The 23241-nt window shown below is 47.2% G+C and overlaps 1 protein-coding gene across 2 annotated transcripts in view; it reads left to right on the forward strand.

The window, feature by feature from the left end:
- TTLL4 (tubulin tyrosine ligase like 4) overlaps positions 1-22525 on the forward strand; it is a 37809-nt gene extending 15284 nt beyond the window's left edge. Inside the window, exons 10-19 of one of the 2 annotated variants that reach the window (XM_073647364.1) lie at positions 216-344; positions 4523-4645; positions 4965-5063; positions 6063-6197; positions 11114-11242; positions 11799-11892; positions 11996-12206; positions 14069-14136; positions 14430-14503; positions 21925-22525. In XM_073647364.1, the coding sequence (XP_073503465.1) occupies positions 216-344; positions 4523-4645; positions 4965-5063; positions 6063-6197; positions 11114-11242; positions 11799-11892; positions 11996-12206; positions 14069-14136; positions 14430-14503; positions 21925-22078 (1216 nt within the window). In that variant the 3' untranslated portion in view covers positions 22079-22525. The remainder of the gene's footprint in view (positions 1-215; positions 345-4522; positions 4646-4964; positions 5064-6062; positions 6198-11113; positions 11243-11798; positions 11893-11995; positions 12207-14068; positions 14137-14429; positions 14504-21924) is intronic. The other variant, XM_073647365.1, reaches the window with a different exon arrangement.
- The last annotated feature ends 716 nt before the right edge of the window (positions 22526-23241 follow it).

Genomic DNA, 23241 nt, shown 5'->3' on the forward strand with positions numbered 1-23241 from the left:
CTTCACAAAAGATAAGAACAAGCCTTTTATTTATGCCTTGTTCCCAACTCTGAGAAAGTGGTGCAGTCGCCTCCATATTCCTCGACACTCGGCGTTCTCAGAAAGTGAGATGTCTTTGAAAAATGGTTCGAGCGGAGCCTGACTGAACAGGACCTGTATCAGCTGTACACGGCCCGGTTATATATGTTTATATGTGGATGTTCTTTTCCCCTTAGGTACCTGCACAAACCCTACCTCATCAGTGGCAGCAAGTTTGACTTGCGTATCTACGTTTACGTCCCCTCATACGACCCCCTCCGTGTCTACGTGTTTAACGATGGTCTGGTGCGATTCGCCAGCTGCAAGTAAGTTCTGTATTGTGAGGATGTTATTTCATGTAGATATCTCGTAGACTTTTTAGAGCAACATTCACCGTCTTGTGGCTCACCAGATGTTTGCAAAACTACAACTTCCGTCATCCCCGACAGCCGCAGGCCTGTTGTACTTTTACTCGTTGGGACTTACCGCATCTGGTATATTACACAATCACTTAGTGTAAGTGCACTTAAGGAAACTTTTGACATTTCTAAGAGATGGCGGATCAGTAAGTCTGGATGTTGAGACCCTCCCTGGTGCTAAAACAAAGGGGCAGAGGAACTCTGCCGAGTGCGGCTCTAGTCTTATTAGTCCGGCAGCATTTTGCTGAGCGCTTTTCCGCTTTCGATTTAGTGCCTGGCAGCTGATTAGTTTATAGTCTGTTTCTCGCCATGCCTCAATGCGTCTGGACTTGTTCTTCTTGTCTACATTGTAAGCGCTCACTGTTCTGACCCATCTTATGTAACCAAAACCAATATGGCCGTCGTTACAGAGCCCAGACCCACCCACCAAAACCTCTGACATGTCAAAAGAAAAGTTTTCTGAAACCGCAGATACTCTTCAAATAAATACTCCTTAGAGTTGTGCAAAGTCTGAGTTCCTGGATTATTGATTGTCTGTTTCTTTGGATCTCTCCATCTAAATTACGTTAATTGCTATAATGGTGGTATAAGGTTTGTCAGTATGTTACTACTGTTAATGGGGAGAACTCGAGTGGTTAAAATGTAAAACTTCATTTGTCCTAGCTCGGACCACCGCCGATCGCTAAAGACCTGAGACTGAACAACAAGATATTGGACCCCCAGCGACCATCAAGTCTCTTAACCCCTTAATGCTGCACGACAGATATATACGTCATGGATCTTGTTAGTAGCTGAGCCCGTTTCACACAGTGTATATGGCGGCTGTATTACATTGCTGACCTCTGCCTTTAATAGCAGTGATCAGCACTGCTGCCAATCACTGACAACTGCATCAACGCGCAGTGATCTGGCCCAGGCGACTGTTCGGTCACCCACTGGTCCCACTATGACAGCTGAAAGCCCCCATGCTTATTGTGTTAATTCTCCTGTTATTGGGAGTCTGTGTTATGGGTCTTGGAAAAATGCTGCAGAAACTATCGCAGCATTGCGGGGGGAGGTAAGCACTGGTATTCACGTCCTCTCCAGCGTCCAGCGATGTCTGCGCTGGATCCCGGATGTTGTCATGACTACCTGATGTCGTCATGACCACATTCGGATCACCAGGAGGTAGGAAGTTACTTTGGTCATGCGAAGTGCATGACCAAAGTAACTGTTAAGCGCTGATGGGCTGCATGGCATAGGGAGCTGCTGCTCTCTATGCTATACAGCCCATCAGGCTGCAAAAAGTGAAAGTCTCATAGTGGGAGAATGTGTAACAGTAAAAAAAAAAAAGAAAGAAAGTGTAGTAAAGTGGGGGGAAAAAAATAATCCCCAAAAAATAAATATTATGGGTACAATATATTTTTATTTATGAAAAAAAAACAACATAAAACTACACACATATCGCCGTGTCCGGAACGACCTGGCCCTATAAAACTGTCCCACTAGTTAACCCCTTTAGTGAACACAGTAAAAAATAAATAAATAAAAAATGACGCAAAATTTATTTATTTTTTTCTAGAAAATAGTTTGTGTAAAAGCGCCAAAACATAAAAAAAACGATATAAATGTGGTACCGCTGTAAACGTACTGACCCGAAGAATAAAGCTACCTTATCAATTTTACCATACGCGGAACAGAATAAAAAAAACAATTCTGGAATTGTTGGTTTTTGTTCATTCTGCCTCCCAAAAATCGTAATAGAAAGCGATCAAGAAATATCATGTGCCCGAAAATGGTACCAATAAAAACGTCAACTTGTCCCGCAAAAAAACAAGCCATCATATGACTGTCGGCCAAAATATGGAAAAGTTATAGCTCGCAAAATATGGTGATGCAAAAACTAGTCTTTGCAAGAAAAAAAAAAAAAAGCATCTTTTTGTGTGTGACAGCTGTCAATCATAATAAAAACTCAATATAAATCTGGTATCGTTGTAATCGCACCGACCTGAAGAATAAAGTCGTCTAATCACTTATACTGCACGAGGAACGGCGTAAAAAATAAATGCTAGGGTTGGGGCTTGGATTTTTTCAAAAGTAAAGAAAAAAAAAAAAAAAATGATGACGATATGACGACCAGTGTTAAGCGCAAGTGCTCGCTACTTGAGTTTGCATTGGGTGCTCGTATATGCACTGAGTATCGCGGGTGTTCGAGTGACATGATCGAGTCTCTGCCCCATATACTTCGCGGCCAAAAAAGTTACTGAGATCGCCTGCCATGCCCGAGTGATCCCCACATGGTTTTTTTGGGGCGTTTAACAACCGTGAAACATGCGGGGCGGGGACTCTAACATGTCACTTGAGCACTCACGATACATGGTGCGTACCCGATGCAAACTCAAGTAGCGAGCACTTGCGCTCAAGACTAATGACAACTTATTCAATATGATGACCTAATGTTATCAAATTCTGTCGTATCTCTGGGTTGAAAATGTACACCATACCCCTTGATAAAATCCTCGAGGGGTCTAGTTTACAAAATGGAGTCAATTGTAGGGGGTTTCCACTATTTAGGCACATCAGGGGCTCCCGAAATGCTACATGGCATCCGCTCTTGATTCCAGCCAATTTTGCGTTCAAAAAGTCACACCGTTATCCTTTTCTTCTGAACCCTGACGTGCACCCAAACAGTGTATTTTCCCCACATATGGGGTATTGGTATACACAGGAGAAATTGCACAACAATTTTTAGGTTCCATTTTCTCGTCTTACCCTTGTGAAAATAAATATTTGGGGCTAAAAGATCATTTTTGTGGCAAAAATGTGAAAATTTTATTTTCACGGCTCCATGTTATAAACTTCTGTGAAGCACCTGGGGGTTCAAGGTGCTCACCAGACATCTAGATAAGTTCCCTGAGGGGTCTAGTTTCCAAAATGGTGTCACTTGTGGGGGGGGTTTCCACTGTTTAGGCACATCAGGGGCTCTCCAAACGCAACATGGCGTCCACTAATTATTCAAGGAAATTTTACATTCAAAAAGTCAAATGGCGCTCCTTCCCTTCCGAACCCTGCCGTGCGCCCAAACAGTGGTTTTTCCACACGTATGGGGTGTGTACGTGCTCGGAGGAAATGGCAGAACAAATTTTGGGGTCCATTTTTTCCTGTTACCCCTGCAAAAATAAAAAAAAAAATTGGGACTAAAGTAACATTTTTTTGAAAAAAAGTTTAAATGTTCATTTTTTTCTTCCCCCATTCCAAAAATTCCTGTGAAGCACCTGAAGGGTTAAAAATATGTGGTTTTGAGCACCTTGAGGGGGGTTCAGATATTAGAATTGTCACTTTTGGGTATTTTCTGTCATAAAAGCCCCTCAAAGGCACGTCAAATGTGATGTGGTCCCTAAAAAAAAAAAAAAAAAAAAATTTTGTAAATTTTGTTGTAAAAATGCGAAATCGCTGGTCAACTTTTAACCCTTATAGCTCCCTAATAAAAAAAAAAAAAAATTGGTTCCAAAATTGTGCTGATGTAAAGTAGACATGTGGGAAATGTTCTTTATTAACTATTTTGTGTGAATATATCTGATTTAAGGGCATAAAAATTCAAATTTTGAAAATTGCTAATTTTTCGCCAAATTTCCGTTTTGTTTTTTTTCCACAAATAAAACGCAAGTGATATCGAAGACATTTTTCCACTATCATGAAGTACAATATGTCACGAAAAAACAATCTCCGAATCAGGGGGATCCGTTGAAGCGTTCCAGAGGTATTATCTCATAAAGTGACAGTGGTCAGATTTGTAAAAATTGGCCTGGTCAATAATGTGAAAACCACCCTGGGGGGGTAAAGGTTAATTTTTATTATTTTTTTTGTCACTTTCCTTTACTCCTATGTAGTAATATGAATGTTGTTGTTCAAGACTACAAGTCCTCCTGCAAAAAGCAAGCCTCATACCACTCATGTTGGTGAAAAAATGAAAACTCGTTGCGTCCTTATGGGGTTTAATAGGGTTTTGCTATTTTCCTCTGTGACATTTTTTTTTTTTTTTTTTCGTTCATGAGCAACTTCCCTTTGTTCAAAATTTAATGCATTTTTGTATTTTTTTATTTCAGGTATTCGTCGTCCATGAAAAGCCTTAGCAATAAATTCATGCACTTGACAAACTACTCTGTGAATAAAAAGAATGTGGATTACAAAGCGAACGCCGATGAGTCCGCCTGTCAGGGCCATAAATGGTACGTGGAGGTGGCGGGCATTGCGGGGGCCAATATCCTCAGACATGTTGCAAGGCTCCTTTTTTAAAGGGTCTGATATTGACCTAAAAGGTGTAGCCACTTCCAATAGGTGGCCCCAGAAAACCCGCAAGAGCTAATTTGCATACGTTTTTCCCAGGGAGCATGTCTCCCTAACTTGGTGGTCTCTGTCCTAGATATGTGGACAGGTGGTGAGAGGGAGCTCGGCTCATGTTCTTCTTTTCTTGCCATCAGACTTTTCTCTAAACCTACAGAGACGGGGGGTGATGTGATTAATAATCTATCCGGACTCTCCCTGCAGGGCTCTTAAAGCGTTGTGGAGTTACCTCAACCAGAAAGGCTTCAACAGCGAAAAAATCTGGGAGAAGATCAAAGAGATGGTGATAAAGACAATTATCGCGTAAGTCGTAATAATGACCTATTTAATGGTTTTCCTTTTTTTTTTTTTTTTTTATCTATAGTTTGATCTTTACGCTCCATCTCTGCTTGCTGTCTTTTAATGGCCACAGTAGTTGATGATTTACATTCAGATCCTGACAATTTGTTTAATGCATGAAGGAGTTCTGCCGTTTTCTTACAGGATTGGTTGGGTCTCACAAGTCCCTAGAACGAGGTGCCCCATTTGTATGGAGAGATGGTCACTTGCTATGGGACTGCCGGAGATACTGAACGGAGCCGTGGCGCTCATGTGCGTCCATTGCGCTATTCAAAAAGGGCACTGCTTAACCCCGTTCTTGGGAGTTGTGGTGGGTCCCAGCAATTGATCACTTGTGAAAACAGTGGATTTTCCTCAGTCATTGCTCAGAGAAAATCTTCTGCATTTTACAGCACCATGCACACGCTGCAAAATATGGCCTCAGTGGAAATTGACATGAACTGTTGAGTTTGTGATCACCTGGTGGAAATGTGAACACTGCAGCCTATCGGTGGTCTTTAATGGGCTGCAGCGCTCACCTGGCACAATAATGTCACGTGAGTGGCCGCAGACCTGGTGCCGACATCACTGGTACTGCACCTATGTAGTATGTGACTGTAACATTTTATTACTGTCGTTGGGGTACCCTTGCATTTAGGAAGGGCTTGTTCAAGTCGTGGACAGCACCATTAATCTACTATTGCCTCTGGCTCATAAACTGCATATAAAACTGGGTGGCAACTTGTGTATTTATTTAGTTGTTTTTTTTTTTTTTTACCTAAAAAAGCCCCACCATGTCTCCACCCTAAGCCGGTGGTTCTGCGGCACTTTTTTTGTATTTTTCTTCAGAATATTTGCAGAAGTTTCTTAAACGAGTACAATCTTGTCTTGTTCTGGCGATGACCGATGGTCATAATGAATGTTTGTCTACATATATGGCGGCAAGAAAGTGTAAATGAACTCTTAACTTTTTTTTTTTTTAAGCTCCGAGCCTTATGTGAACAGCCTAGTGAAGATGTACGTCCAGCACCAGTACTGCTGCCACGAACTGTTTGGGTTTGATATCATGTTGGACGAGAACCTGAAGCCGTGGGTCCTGGAGGTGAACATCTCTCCAAGGTGACGTACTCGCCCGGTATTTACACCCGCTAGTAAGGAAGCTTGGAGCATTCTGCATGACCATATAGAGGCTGTATTTTATCATCTGTATTATTGCCAAGTCCCAGCCCGACCTCTTGTCTCATGCCATGTGTGCCAATCTCGTGAGACTCATGGTTGCGCCAGGAATTGCAGCAGTGATATAAATGAGTAAAAACGTCCGCTAAACAGATGTGAGCATACTTCCCTGTGACATGCAGATGCCGGCTGTATAGCACAGCTCCACATAGCCGCGCCGGGCATGTGATGTACATGTATGTCACATCGGGAAGGCTTTAAATGGCCATTTAAAAAAAAAAAAAAAAAAAGGTCTAGTTTGATGCAGAATAGGGAATAGTTGGTGATATCAACTTCCTGTTTGTGGCACATTAGTATATGGGAGGGGGGAAACTTTTCCAGATGGGTGGTGACCACGGTGGCCATTTTGTAGTCGGCCATTTTGGATCCAACTTTATTTTTTTCAATGGGAAGAGGGTCATGTGACACATCAAACTTATTGAGAATTTCATAAGAAAAACTATGGTGTGCTTGGTTCTAACGTAACTTTATTCTTTCATGAGTTTTTTACAAGTTTATGACCACTTATAAAATGTGTTCAAAGTGCTGCCCATTGTGTTGGATTGTCAATGCCGCCCTCTTCTCCCACTCTGGACACACTGATAGCAACACTGCAGAAGAAATGCTAGCACAGGCTTCCGGTATCCGTTGAATCCAGCTGGGGTATTACCCCCTTCCCAGGCTTCAAACATCTGCCCCAGCCGTCTGCTTAACCTCCGCTAGAGACTAAAATTACGCGGAACCCAACGCCAATTATTTTTTTTTTTTTAACACTAAATGACAAGTACAGTAAGCAACACTATCACTGTACTTCTTATATATGTGACTGACATGTTTCTATCTATCCTTTCTGTTCTAACTTGTCGGGTACCGGTGTATGCCGCTGCTGAATTGCCGGCTTTTCATGTTTCACTGTGAGCACTGTTCCCATCGATTTGGGCAACCACCTCTCCCAATACATTCTACATTATTGTTAGTTGTTTTCCTTCATGTAGAATTAACCTACAAGGAAAGAAAGGGTTTATTTTCATTCCGATATTTCTGTCCCAAATTGGTTTCCGGTATCTGAATCGGCGATATCCGATATTTTTTGGGTATCGGTCCAATCTGATATCGGAAAGTATCGCTCAACACTAATCAATAGTAAAACGATTGTAAGACATCCTCTGAGACTTAGTGGATATGTTGTGGGATTTTCATCTTGTCAAATTGACAACAAAATCTGCATTAAATACAATGGGGTTTTGCGGCGGATCTGCAACAGAGTTTATTCTGTCTACTGTGGACGTAACCAAAACAGTCTTACAACAAGCCGCCACTTACACGCAATGCAGAAAACATCACTGCGGGTATAAAAGGGAAAGACTGCGTGTAAGAGCTACTGTGCACACAGGTTAGAAACACAGATGACGCCTGTCCCTTTAACTACTAATCCTATACAGCATTACTGACATTGCTGGCGAGTTCCCGAGTCTATAGAGGACATCTGCGAGTCTCTGCGTCCTGAAGGCTGAGAGATATTTTCATGACCTCAGCAGTATAAATATTTCCATGTACTAACAGGACGGCCGTCCAAGCAAGACGACATTATGCAACCTCCAGCGCCACCGATTAAAGAATATCCAGCCTCACCTTAAAAAGGGACCGTAAACCTGGGGCGGGTATACAGCGTTAAACGACTGCAGATTGGCTACTTGTTCGCTTATCGCGGCCATTTAATGGTCTATTTACATTTCCTACTTGCACAAAACGATCGGTAATAGATCAGTAATAAAATCGCTGTGTGTAGAGGCGGCATTGTTCTCGGCAGTACATACAAGTTACACAGGACGGTGCGCTGATAAAAACTCAGCCAAAGTATCATCTCCCCTGACGAACGAGCAGCAGCTCGTGACCCGCAGCTCGTTTACACTGCCCAATTATCGGGAAACGAGCGCTGCTAGGAAATCGTCCAGTATGAATCCAGCTTGCCCCCAACCACCAGCTGCCCATTTGTACCTGGTTGGACACAACAATATAGGGAAGCCCTTTTTTTTTAATTATTTCATGAATTTCATGAAATTTAAAAAAAAAATTGCCGTGGGGCTTCGCCCTATTTTTGTGTCCAGCCAGGTACAACCAGGCAGCTGGGGGCTGGAATCCGCAGCGCAGGGAGGCCCAAGCTTTCTGCCCCCCCCCCCTCCCCCCGCTGCAAATTGCAGTCCGCAGCCACCCCGGAAAATGGCGCGTTCATAGAAGCGCCGTCTTCTGGCGCTGTACCCAACTCATCCAGGGCCCTGGTGCGGTGGCTCACTGGGTAATAAAGGGGTTAGGGCCAGCTTGGCATTATCAGCTGGCCCTAAGCCCGAAATTCATGGGGTCACGCCAATATTATACATGACCACCATGAATTTCTAGTAAAGTATTTAAAAAAAACACAACACCCAGAAAAAAGTCCTTTAATTTAAATAAACACACAATTTTTTAATGTTCTAAATTAAACCATACTTACCATCACGCCCATTCCAGCTGAAGCCAATGTCTTCTGCAATAAAAGTAAAATAATAAACCAACATCATCCTTACCTTTCCATGGTTCGCAGCACTTCTCCAGCTCTGCTACATTCACATGACAGGCTGGATCGCAGCTGAAAGCTGCCATGCCGCAGACACTGAAGCGCAGGCATGCTTGCGCTCTGCGGTGTCTCTGAAGGATGAAACGCTGGATGGCAGCGCTCAGCTGCGATCCAGCCTGTCATCTCAATGTCATCCCAGCGTGGGAGAATTCTCCTGCTGAAGCGCTGAGCTCAGGAGAATTCTCCCACGCTGTCAGTGACGTGCATGAGGTGAGCTGAGTTCATTGTCTGCTCATCTGGATGCCGTCGCAGCGAGACACTGAGGAGTGCAAAGCATGCCTGCGCTTCTCAGTGTCTGCGGGATAACAGGCTGGATGGCAGCGTTCTGTTGCGGTCCAGCCTGTCATGTGAATGTAGCAGAGCTGGAGCTGTCCTGGGAACCATGGAAAGGTAAGGATGATGTTGCTTTATTATTTTACTTTTATTGCAGGAGATCGTTGGCTTCAGCTGGAATGGGTGTGACGGTAAGTATGGTTTAATTTAGAACAATAAAGAATTGTGTGTTTATTTCAATTAAAGGACTTTATTCTGGGTGTTGTGTTTTTTTGTAACTTTGACTATGGGGTTAGTAATGGGGGTGTCTTATAGACGCCTCTCCATTACTAACCTGGGCTTGATGTCAGCTGGCATTATAAGCTGACATCAACCCCAGCCCTATTACCCCACTGCCACCGCTACAGGGCAGTGGGAAGAGCGAGGCTAAGTGCCAGAATTGGCGCATCCTATGGATGCGCCATTTCTGGGGCGGCTGATGGCTGGTGGTTCTAGCCTGAGAGGGGGCCAATATTCATGGCACCCTTCCTGGGCTATTAATATCAGCCCCCAGCTGTCTGCCTAGCCTTTGCTAGCTATTAAAATAGGGGGGACCCCACGTCATTGTTTTTGGGGGGTCCCCCATTTTAATAGCTAGTAAAGGCTATGTATTCAGCTGGGGGCTGATATTAGTAGCCTGGGAAGCTCCGTGGGTATTACCCCCTTCCCAGGCTTCAAACATCTGCCCCAGCCGTCTGCTTAACCTCCGCTAGAGACTAAAATTAGGGGGAACCCCACGACAATTTTTTTTTTTTAATAAATCTTTTATTTTAACACTAAATGACAAGTACAGTAACCAACACTGTCACTGTACTTCATATATATGTGACTGACATGTTTCTATCTATCTAATCTATGTATGATTCTCTATTCTTTGTATTCTAAATTGTCGGGTACCGGTGTATGCTGCTGCTGAATTGCCGGCCGGCTTTTTTAAAGAGACGGTGCATGAAAACACTTATTTTTTTTAATAAATCCTTTACACTAAATGACAAGTACAGTAAGCTGAGCGCTGCCGTCCAGCTTGTCATCCTTCAGAGACACTGTAGAGCGCAGGCATTATGGGAACTTCCGATTCCGGTATACGATATTGTAAAAGTATCGGAACTCCGATACCGCAAATATCGGTCGATACCCGATATTTCAGTATCTGAATGCTCAACACTACTATTAATACACAAATATAGATATAAATATCTTAGCGGATACGTACCCAACATTTTAATATAAGAACCTACAAAAACAGGGAATGCGGCCTAATATTCAAATCATTTATTTTATTCTAAGAAAATTGATTAAAACAACGAAAGCGGAATATACACACAAACGTAACTATATGGAGGAACAATATAGCGCAATATGGTACAATACCAACATAAATCAACAGAAGGGTCTCAAATATATTGGAATAAATAGTATACACCGAACAAGATTTAAATTAATACCACATTATCTAACCCCAATATCAGTAGCATATCTAATATATTACATAAATTATTGTTATGCAATCAGTACATAAATTATGATATATGTGGCACAGAGTATAAAGTGCATTAATGCAGTATATAGAGGCAGCATGGTGTACAGAGGCATAGATAGTAAAGTGCCTAAATTCTATTGATTTATGTGGGTTTTGTACCATATTGTTCCTCCATCTAGTTATCATGTTTGTGTATATTCCCCTTTCCTTGTTTTATCAATTTTCTTCAAATAAAATAAATGATTTTAATATTAGGCCACGTTCCCTGTTTTTGTAGGTTCCTAGAATCTTTTTATCAAGTAGATAGATTACCACGGCCGCCCAAGAATGGCACCTGGGGGAAGTCTTCTCGCCCACCCGATTCCTGTCCCTCGCCAACTCTTGGTCACTTTATTTTTTTTTTCCCCCCCACAGTCTTCATTCTAATTCTCCGCTGGATGTGAAGATCAAAGGTCAGATGATCCGGGACCTCCTGAACCTCGCCGGCTTTCTACTCCCCACTAAAGAGAGCGCAAACTCCAGCAGCACAAACTTGAGCTCCAGGTGAGTGCAAGGGGGGGCGGCCGACCAACGCCAGAGAGAAAAGGCATAATATAAACCTGTGATATCCCTGGACACGAAGGCAATAAAGTGTATGAAAAGCAAATTATCTGACCTATTCCGCTCCCCGTAATGTGGCGGCGGCAGGTGATCGGAGAGCAGTGAGACGAGGACATTAGAGAGTTAAGTTTTATAGTTGCCCTTCTTATTATTATTTGTTCCAATGCATCTAAAATAAAATGAAGTCACTTTGCAAATTAACATTTGATTTTAAAAATCTGATGTTTGTGTTTACAGCTCCTGTGCAGACCTGTGCGTCTCCATGGTTACAGACTACAAACATGACCGGTGTAGTCTGATCCTGCAGGCATCGCCTCCTCTTTAGTCTGTCCACCACAGTCAGAAGTCGGACAAGTAAAAGCGGAATCTGACTACAGTTTTTGTAGTCTGTTACCACGGAGACACATAGATCTGCATGGGAGCTGTGTACACATAAGTCTAGATGCAGATAGATGAGAACTATAGAATATGTATTCATTTTTATTTTTTTTTTTCATAGCGTGTTGGGGAAGGACCATGGTCGTTCTGCAGAAATTGTGAACGAGGAGAAGATGAAGCGGGCACATTACCTCAGCCAGAAGGTGCCGGATAAGGTAGGTAGCAGCTATTGTCCACATTTATCAGCCATGTTATCTGTAATATTTTATATCCTCTCTGTATTAAATCCCTTAATCCCATGTGTCCCGTCTCTCGCAGGATCTCTATGCCACAGTCCTGGAGCAGCTGACTCCAGAGGACGTGCGGGTCCTAGTGGAGACTGAAGATGAACTCTCGCGCTGTGGACATTTTGAGCGTGTTTTCCCTTCCGCCATCTCCTCGCGATATTTGCGCTTCTTCGAACAACAGCGGTATTTCAATATTCTCACCAACCAGTGGGAGCAGAAATACTATGGCAGCAGAGAGAAAGGTAAGCGACCTGGGTCCATCTACATCGCTGCCAATTTAACCTTCCAAGTAGAACTTCTGCTATGGGGCCCTGTGATTTCCATGTAAGTCCCTGTATATAGGATCGCAATATATTACAGGCAGAGTCGGCCTCTGGGCTGCAGAACTAATCCAAGTCTGATGGGACCCCGCAGCTCCTGATCCCTCCCGGTGATCACATGATCGCGAGGACGACGAGCTCTCCCGAAGGCTTTATTGTAGCATATAAATAATAAGTGTATAATAACAGTATCACCACATCCGTACTATGAAACTATGGCGTCATCTATCACTTTGTTCTTTGGCCACCAAAATGATGCAAATAAAAACCGCATATCGTCCCGCTACAAATGTAGAAAATAGGAAAAATTGAGAATACTTGGTGCATAAATTGGCCAATTCATGTGTAACTGTTAGCAACGGTAATGCGATTCTCGTAGCTGCCAGGTAGACATGAATTGACCAATTTATGCACCAAGTATTCTCAATTTTTCCTATTTTCTAGAGCAGTAATGCTATTTAGACTTATTTCATGTTTGCATGATATAGCGCTGCAGAGTGCTACTTTATTTTGTTATATATAGAGATGGCTACTCTTAGTAAGCCCCTGTACACACCTGTTTTCTGTTTGGAAGTGACGGTCAGTCTTTTGATATTTTATAAACCTTAGCATACAGTCAGGCTGGATGGAGTTCGCAGCAATTAGTTTATCTGGTTCTATATGGTCTGACAGAAAATAAAACATTTTGCAACCCAACATGTATTTTATAGTGAAACTGTAATATAAAAATAATACCTGAATTTAGCATCGCCGTAATGCTATTCACCTGCAAAATAAAATGATGCGCTTTTTACTGTTTGCTGAACGTTGTAACAGAAAAACAATATTGAAATTGCGTTCTGCTTTTCCCCCTCTCAAAGAAATAGGTTTTTGCAATATTACATATCCCAGATTTGGGCTGTTAAAAATTGCAACTTGTCCCACAAAGACGCCCACCGAGGGCTAAATCAACTGGATCATAGCACAACAAATGTCTTTAAAAATGCAGAGATGGGGGGAGAGAGTAACCGCTGTGTAATTAAGAGGTTAATGTTACAGGATTTAGACATTGCTCTTAAAATCCCACGGTTGCGCCTCGGCGCTGGTGGTTGGGCGGTTGCGTGCTGGCGGTTGTGTGCTGGTGGTTGGGCGGTTGCGCCCTGGCGGTTGCGTGCTGGTGGTTGGGCGGTTGCGCCCTGGCGGTTGCGTGCTGGTGGTTGGGCGGTTGCGCCCCAGCGCTGGCGGTTGCGTGCTGGTGGTTGGGCGGTTGCGCCCCGGCGCTGGCAGTTGCGCGCTGGTGGTTGGGCGGTTGCACCCTGGCGGTTGCGTGCAGGTGGTTGGGCGGTTGCGCCCCGGCGCTGGCGGTTGCGTGCAGGTGGTTGGGCGGTTGCGCCCCGGCGCTGGCGGTTGCGTGCTGGTGGTTGGGCGGTTGCGCCCCGGCGCTGGCGGTTGCGCGATGGTGGTTGGGCGGTTGCACCCTGGCGGTTGCGTGCAGGTGGTTGGGCGGTTGCGCCCCGGTGCTGGCGGTTGCGTGCAGGTGGTTGGGCGGTTGCGCCCCGGCGCTGGCGGATGCGTGCAGGTGGTTGGGCGGTTGCACCCTGGCGGTTGCGTGCTGGTGGTTGGGCGGTTGCGTGCTGGTGGTTGGGCGGTCGTGCGTGCCAATTTGTTCGGTTTCATCTTTCATCATCTGCTTCTTTCAGGGTCTGGGGGCAGCTGCTCGTTGCTTCAGAGGTGGTCGCTCTCCATTGTGGTGGGGGGCTATTTTACACTGTGTAATGATTTTTATTTTTTTTGTTCTTGATTAGGACAAGAACTGCTGAGGAGTTTGTGTCTCATGAACTATCACACCGGCTCTGCTCCGCGGTCACCTCCGGTAAGTCTGCATGGCAGCATTGAGAAATGGGGATGTAGTTGGCTCCTTTTTTTCCTTACAAGCTGTTGGTCCATGTGCAAATAACGCCCCTGTGCACAAGCACATAGATACCGCACAAGTGACTGAACACGCGCTTGTGTGAACGAGCGTTAATGCGGGATTGGTATCTGATACCCGGCTCCATGTGAAGCTGCTCGAGTTTAGCTCTGGCGTTCTAGTTTGCATTGGAGAATTTCACCGCTATAGATAGAAATGCATCATTATTATTCTCTTAAGCTGCTGTTTTATTCCAGAGGTCACCACAGAAATCCAGTCCCAGTGCGCCAAGTCTCAATGGCTACAGCAAAGCGGAAGCCACAAATCCCAGGTCAGTGTTCACATGCAGCATTGTCATTAATGATGCCATCGTGTGCTCACGTGCCGATCAAGACTTCCAGCTGCGCTTTGTAGGAGTTTACATTAAAGCTAATCGCACACGCGAGGTTGGGTGGGTCTTTCCAGCACAAATTCATGGGAAATCAGATACAAAATCCCATTTACTTTGCTGGTGTTACACTTTGGAGCCTCTGTAGGAAACGTTCACAGATGGGCTCCTGCACAGGGTTTCCTTGATACTTGTAGTTGTGAGCAGCACCTTGTACAGCATATGCAGAACTCCTAAGCTAACAAGCCCTTAAAGGGGATGTCCACCAAAGACGGATTTTGGTAAGAACTTACCTGTAAAATCCTTTTCAGCGAAGGAAGGAAGGGAGACACAGATCCATTACTAGTGGGTAGACACAGACATTACTAGTGAGTAGGCGGAGCCCACACAGGATAGAACACCTCAGATTACAAAAAAGTGTTGACCGGCCCCTCCAGCTTGGGCTCCTCCTACTCCAGCTCTCCAGTCCGTACACAAGCTAAGGAAGAGCAAATATCACCAGCGGAGCAACATAACCCCTTCTGAAAAAAGCAAGAAGACAGGTTATGCATATAACAGAAAAAACCACACAGTCCCAGGTACTACTCACTGGACCTGACCACTGCGATGAGCTGGCAATGCTGGAACAGAGCCCTAGCGCGCCGACCCCAGCCCAGATAACCGCCATCAGAGAAGGGTCACGCCGCATCTGAAAACACAACAACACACTTCTGCCATGGGAGGGAGCTGTGTCTCCCTTCCTTCCTTCCTTCGCTGAAAAGGATTTTACAGGTAAGTTCTTGCCAAAATCCGTCTTTCAGCAGCAGAATGGAAGGAAGGGAGACACGGACATTACTAGTGGGATGTCCCAAAGCAGTCCAGAAATTAAGGGTGGGAAAAAACAACAAAGGCAGATTCCCAACAACTTAGATAAATGCGCAACCAGCGCTAAACACAAGTTAAGGAGATAACCTAAACTACAGCCGCCTGCAGGACCCTACGTCCTAAGGCCGCATCCGCGGAAGCACTGACGTCCACCTTATAAAACTTTGTAAAAGTGTGGACGGAGCGCCAGGTAGCCGCCCGGCAGAGTTGAGCTGCCGAGGCCCCTTGATGAAAAGCCCACGATGAACCCACAGCTCTCGTGGAGTGAGCTCGAATCTTAATTGGGCAAGGCTCGCCCTTAAATCGGTAAGCTTCTAAAATGGCCGACCGAATCCATCGAGCTATAGTGTCCTTGGAAGCTCGTTGACCACGACGACGACCTGCTGGGATCACAAAAAGTGAGTCCGACTTCCGAAAACCTTGAGTAATAGACAAATAGAACTTTAACGCCCGCACCAAATCCAAAGTGTGCAAGGCCCGTTCCTTCGCATTCCTCGGCTCTGGACAGAGCGAGGGCAACACAATATCCTGGTTAACATGAAATTGTGACACCACCTTAGGTAGAAAGTCGCCCCGTGTGCGAAGCACTACACGATCCGGGTGAAACTCCAGAAAAGGAGGCGAGCAAGAAAGAGCCGCCAACTCAGAAACCCTTCTCAAAGAGGTGACCACCACCAGGAAGGCAACCTTCCAGGAAAGCAATGAAAGGCTAACAGAGTCCATAGGCTCAAAAGGCCCATGTTGAAGAGCCTCCAAGACAAGATTGAGCCGCCAAGGAGTCACAAGTGCCTTCCGCGGCAGAAATTGACGGATTACCCCGCGAAAAAAAGGAACGTACGTCCCTACGCGAGGCGATGGCCTTCCGAAACAGCAAGGATAGAGCGGAAACCTGACCCTTCAGGGTGCTAACTGCCAAACCCTTGTCCAGCCCATACTGCAAAAAGGCCAACAAATTGGGAATGGAAAAAATCCTCGGGTTCCTTGAAGAACCGGAACACCACGAGAAGAAGGCTTCCCAAGTCTTGTGATAAATCCTAGTGGTAGCAGGACCTCTGGCCGCTCGCAGAGTGGCAATGACTTCGGCTGAAAATCCTTGACGGGTCAAGATTTCGGTCTCAAGAGCCACGCTGTCAAACGCAGAGACTTCAGGTCCGGATGACGAATGGGCCCCTGAGTTGACAGGTCCGGGCGAAGTGGAAGCGGAGGCACTGCCAGAAGCGACACCAGCGTTGAGAACCACGTCCTCCTTGGCCAATCTGGGGCCACCAACATAGCCGAGACTCTCTCCAGTTTGATCCGACGTAACACCAGAGGAAGTAAGGATATCGGCGGAAACACATAGATCAGCTCGAATTGGTCCCACGGAGCCACTAGAGCATCCACCACCACAGCCTCCGGGTCCTTGTACCTGGACATGAACGTCGGTAACCTGGCGTTGAACCTGGATGCCATCAAATCCACTTGGGGAGTTCCCCAACGGGAGCACAGTAGTGCAAAAACTTCCGGATGAAGACTCCATTCTCTGGGATCCACCTTCTCGCGACTGAGGAAGTCCGCCGTGATATTCTGGACTCCTGGGATGTGAATCGCGGAGATGGCTGGAACCCTGGCTTCGGCCCATACCATGATCCGAGAGACCTCCATCATGAGCCTGGAGCTCCTCGTCCCACCTTGATGGTTGATATACGCGGCCGCCGTCGCGTTGTCTGTCTGCACTCGGACTGGCAGACCGCTTAAAGGGACCGTCCAGTGTTGGAGGCAAAGGAAAATCGCCCTCAACTCCAGGAGGTTGATCGGCAGGACAGACTCTTCTGATGACCATACTCCCTGAACCCAGAGATCGTTCCAGACCCCCCCTTCCCCAGCCCGTCAGACTGGCATCGGTGGTTATGACCGACCACCGCGGAAGGAGGAAGGACTTCCCCTGGGATAACGCTTCTGGATGTAACCACCATCCTAGAGACTCTCGCACCCTGTGGGAGATGATGACACTGCGATCCAGCGAAGCCTGCGATCGATCCCAACGGGTCAGAATGAGCATTTGGAGACCCCTGGAATGAAATTGAGCAAACGGGACCGCTTCCATTGACGCCACCATCAAACCCAGAAGGCGCATACACCTTCGAAGGGACATTGCTGTCGAAGACTTCATAACCTGTACATGTTGACGAAGACTTGCTTGCTTGTCCGGAGGCAAGGACACCACTGCCCGTACCGTGTCGAAGTGCATCCCCAAAAACAGGATTGACTGCGACGGTTCCAGAGATGACTTCTTCCAATTGACTAGCCACCCGAAGTCCTCCAGGAGCTGAAGGGATAGATTGCGAGCCCTCACCGCCTCCTCCTCTGTGGACGCCACAATGAAAAGGTCATCTAGGTAGGGAAGAATTGTCACCCCCTGCCTTTGAAGGATCGCCATGAGAGGCGCCAGAATTTTTGTAAAAACTCTGGGCGCTGATGCCAACCCGAATGGCAGGGCCACAAACTGGTAATGGTCCTGACCTATGTCAAAACGTAGGAAGCGCTGGTGAGCCCTTCCGATGGGAATATGCAAATAAGCGTCGCGAATGTCGATTGACACTAAAAAATTGTTCTGCGACAGAGCCGCCACAACTGAGCGAAGCGACTCCATGCGGAATTTCCGGGTCCGGACATGCAGATTCAATTTTTTGAGATCCAGAATGGGGCGAAATTTGTCCTCCTTTTTGGGGACCGCAAAGAGGTTGGAGTAAAACCCCCTTCCCCAATCCTCCGGCGGAACCAGCACCACCACACCATTCTGCAGAAGGGAATCGACCTCCTGCCGTAGAGCGGTAGCTAGCTCGGGCTCTGACGGAATGCGAGATTGACAAAATCTGTCCAGGGGTCGAGAAAGAAACTCTATGAAATAGCCTGCCGACACAACCCGCGTCACCCAGGCGTCTGAAACGTGGGACGCCCAAGTCGACTCGAACTGGAGCAGGCGACCCCCCCCCCCCCCCCCCCCCCCACTCGAGGACCCTCGAGTGAAACCCTGGCGTCAGTCCGCCTTAGCGGGCTTTTTGTCAGCTTCCCGTTTGTCTTGACGGAAGTTCTGTTTCCAGGGAGTGCGGGATTTCTGAGAGATCTTTTTTCCCGAAAACGAGGGACGACCCGATCCCCAAGAGGGCTGACCGAACCGTCCCCTGGGCCGAAAGGGCCGCCGACTACTACCGACACTAGACTTGCCAGACGCAGAAGCCACAGCTCTACGCTGCGGTAAAGCAGTTTCTTTTGCCTTGGCCTTCGCAATCAGTTCCGTGAGGTCAGACCCAAACAGCTGACCACCCTTGTAAGCTAAACACAGCAAACCTTGCTTGGAAACCGCGTCTCCGGTCCACTGCTTAAGCCACAGTGCTCTTCTGACTGTGACAGCCGAGGATTGCGCCCTGGACAGCAGTGACGTAGTATCCAGAACTGCATCTCTGCCATATCGCGCTGCCTCTTCCAACAACTTGAAAAGCCCTTCTACCTCGGATAGCGGGGATCCATCTTGCCACGCCGTCCGTAGGCGGTCCAACCACCTCAGGGAAGCTTCACCAGCACACATGGCTCCTAAAGCCGCTCTGAATCCATGACCCGCGGCCTCGTAGATGGATTTAGCCGCCATCTCCGTTTTTCTGTCCAGCGGATCCTGCAGACTCGCCTTCCCTTTAACAGGAAGTAATGAAGATTTGCTAAGCTGGGATAAAGGGACATCCACTTCAGGAGAAGGAATCCAATTAGCAATCGACTCCGTAGAACACTGATACAGTGCCTCAAAAAACCGTGTCCCCTGAAAACGCTTATCTGGACACAGGCTTCTCCACCGCCCCATCAAGTTCATCCAGAGATGGTAACGTTGACCGCGACCTATGCGACTCCTGAAAAAGCCGGGCCGACTTAACAGGGCGTCTAGCTACCTCCTCCGGTAACTGTAACGCCTCCCTCATAGCTCCAATAAAAGTATCCACACGGCCCAAAAGAGAGGCAGAGCGCCCCTGCCGACCCTCTTTATCCGAATCGGACATCTCCCCAGCAGAGCTTGAAGGGGAACCCTCCATATCAGAGATCTCCGAGTCGCTGCGCGGGGAGGACAGTACCGGCCTGTGGCGCTTCCTGCCATGAGAAGACAGTTGGGATCTAGCTGACACCCAATGACCTAGAAGGTCAGACAGGCTATCAATAGAACGAGTGAGAGCCTCCATTTTAACATCACTGAGCCCCCCGACCTGCGCTACACTTGACGCCGTCGAGGACTCCTGTGAGTCAGATACGCGAGACTGATCCTGTAGCGGACCCGGGAGACGGACCGCGCCTCCTGGACCCTGATCTGACATGCCCTCACACAGTATATAGCAGGCTTAAGCCTGTCAGTAACTAGGACAGTGTGGCTTCTAAAAGGAAAGAAACGAACGCTGAAGGGTTAAGGCTCTTACAGGGAGAGCTACCCCAGCTGTCCCCCAATTAAGGGTTAACCGCCTACCAGGGGGTTAATGCAGCAGACTCCCCACAACCTCTGCTAAATGAAAGAGGTGTGAGAGTCCCAGACCAAAAAACCTCTATATGAGGTAGCAGCTGCAGGGCAGCGCAGTCTGCCACCTAATTGTGCCGCAGAAAGGTGCCCTGCGCTGTGGGGGTGAGGAGGTTAAGCTTCTGCCCTGACAGGCAGAAGCGACTCACCCAGCTGGCCGCGGTGCAGCGTTCCTTCAGTTCTGACGGGAGGAGAGGAGAGTGAGGAGCCGGAGGAGGCCGTCAGAAATGGCCGCCGCGCAGTGAAGAGAGAAGCCGGAAGGGGAGGGACAGGAGAAAGCGCGCGCTCAGAGCGCTACCTGCCCGCGAAAAGACCGGGAAGGCGCGAAGCCACGCCCCCCGCCGGCATTCAAAAAGGCGCGCGACTCCTCCGCTCTCCGCTCCTGCCCCGCTTCACATGTCCTGCAGGGATCCACCTGCGGACGAAAAACAGTCACCAACGGTACATGTAACAGCGGCCGCCGCCGCAGCCGCTGAAGCACTCAAACACATTTACAAATGCTGAGTACTCACCCAGCTGAGCGCCACAGGGACCCCCAGGGATTTGTGGCGCTGTGGCCCTTAGCTTCCCCCCAGGACGGAGCGCGCAGGGACCCCAATGGCGCGGTTTGCGTCTCCTCCGGGAAGCGTCCCTCATCCCCCGGGGCCGGCAGGGTTCTGCAGGGACCACCATAAAGGGTATGCAGATCCGCCAGGGGAGGGGTGGGGGTCCAGCAGCGCTGAGACCTCTAGACCACGGGGGTCCAAGTCTCTGTCCGATAAAAATAAAAAAATTTTCTGAGGTGCTGCTCCAGCAGCGACTATCCTCTGCGACCTCAAATTTTAGACTGGAGAGCTGGAGTAGGAGGAGCCCAAGCTGGAGGGGCCGGACAACACTTTTTTTGTAATCTGAGGTGTGCTATCCTGTGTGGCTCCGCCTACTCACTAGTAATGTCTGTGCCTACTCACTAGTAATGTCTGTGTCTACTCACTAGTAATGTCTGTGCCTACTCACTAGTAATGTCTGTGTCTCCCTTCCTTCCATTCTGCTGCTGAAAGAAAACGTGTATATTGGCTGGGGGCTGACCACTGGGCACTTATATTCCTGTTAGCAGTGAAGCAGTAGAGCGCCTGCTCGACCTCCATCCATTACCTATGGGGCTGCTGGAAAAAGCCGAGCACAGCGCTCAGCAGCCCTATAAGTAATGAATGGAGCGGGGGATTGAGCGTGCGCTCTGCTGCTTCATTCTACCAGGGAGAAAAGTTATTCTGCTGATTGGTGAGGATCCCCACTGATCTAGAAGTTATCTTCACTGAACAACCCCTTTAACCTAAAGCGTATTTTTTTCGTTTTTTTTTTTAAAGTTGTCACCAAAGGCTTTCATTCGTGTAAATCGACAATATCCTCAGGTTTACCGTAGAAAATAACAACATCCTCGGGTTCAGCTTTGATTCTGACACTGACCTTGTCTCTGTGTTTTGGCTGCAGTGGTGACGTCCTGACTACAGAGCACATCACCACTGCCGCCAATCGCTAAGCTTGCCGGCTGTTGCTGTCTACATTAAACAGATGCTGAGCTCAGTGATTGGCTGCAGCGGTGATGTGCGCTGTAGTTGTGATGTCATCAGTGCAGCCAAAGCCCTGAGACTAGACTAGCGGCAGAGGGCCTGCGCTGGACCCGGGGAAGGCAAGTACCATTTAGTTTTATTATAAATGACTGCCATTGTTTGGGGACCAGCTTTTTTTAAAAGTGGAAAGCCCCTTTAAATATGCATTTACCCTATGTACCTACATAGCGGCTCCTTCTTCCTACAGACACCTTATCTGTACACGTTTTCAATTTTGTACGAATCCTCAAAATGCATCAGGCGTCTCTGCCGTCGTCCTCTCTGACCTAGAAAGGGAAGGACCCCGGGGCGACTCTCAGTAAACCTGCAGAGTGCTGCTGTAGTATTGTTTAGTAAAAGTTATATAATTATATTATTCTCAGCAGATTGCCTCCTTATCCAGAGGAACAACTGAGTCCATTCAAGACGTCACCTCTCCATCAGAGTCCTGTGATCCCTCCGCAGCAGGAGCGCAGCACCGGCCCAGTCCTCTCTCGCCTTCTGTCCGGTGCGCCAGAGTCTGCCTTGGTCATGTGATGAGCGCAGCCATCTCCTGCTCAAAATCTACCTCAACGGATGAGGAGTTCTGACGTGGACACCGACCAATACATCTGTGACACAGGGTGCACGGCCCGGAGACCTTGCACGGCCATTGCTGCACTTCCGGAAGAAAATGCAATAACCCAAGGAGCAATCCAAGATGCATCTATTTTTCTAAAGTGTTAAGTGCCTGGGATGAAAGTGTCCGATGTGAGTTGTGCTGCTGTTTAATGTCGAGCAGTGCGTTACTTGCAATGTTCTGGATTATAGGAACCAACTGGTCCTGGAATCGTCCTATTCCTCGCACATCCGGGGGCCTTGGGTCCGTGCACAATCCCGGTCCAGGATTTCAGGACGATGTCTGCTGTCTTTTCTGCTGTTTTGTGGTTGAGTGTAGATCTTGCCAAAATAATATATTGTTAATAAAAAATGACAAAACTGCCACGAGGGCTGACACTTCTTACTCCGGCCGGAGCCCATCTAGCGGCTCTGTAAGGTCCTCGGTCCTGTCGTTAAATGCTGCGGTTATGGGGGTCCTCCGGTGTCCTGTGCTGAGGCTTATGGCGTCCAAGAGTACAGTGTCTATTGTAGGACATGATCAGATATCAAAATCAAACATCAGAATGATGTCAGTTTGAGCATAAATAGCCAGTGTGGCGCGTTTGCGTGTGGCGCGTTTGCTTCATCAGAATCGGTATTTAGCCTCAAACTGACATCATTCTGATTGATTTTGATATCTGATCATGTCCTAAAATGGACACTGTACAAGAGGGAGTTTATAGGCGATCGGTGATCATTGCCGGAAAGGTCACAAAATCCATTAAGTACATTCATATCTCACTGTTAGATTTGATACTAGTGTTAATTTAGATGATTTAACATTTCAGGGGGTGCAGTTGTGTCCTCTGTGAATTCCCCGTCTCAGGACTGCGGTGGGGAGGCCACTGATTGGAGACCACTGATGTGAGCGGTCTCACAATTGCAGGGTTAAGTGATCGGGATCCTTTCCTCATAGATGCTTATTCACACATAGTTATACCTCATCAGCTGACGGCTTGTTACCGCCTGTGCTACCGTTCTGCTCAGTAAGCTGCTGTTCAGGCGGGGGGCTCGGGTTCAGTATCTGGTCTTCAGCTGAGAATATTTAGCAAGTACCAAAA

Source organism: Phyllobates terribilis, unplaced genomic scaffold (assembly GCF_046119375.1).
Source record: "Phyllobates terribilis strain yellow unplaced genomic scaffold, ASM4611937v1 Scaffold_9__5_contigs__length_417890890, whole genome shotgun sequence".
Lineage (NCBI taxonomy): Eukaryota > Metazoa > Chordata > Amphibia > Anura > Dendrobatidae > Phyllobates > Phyllobates terribilis.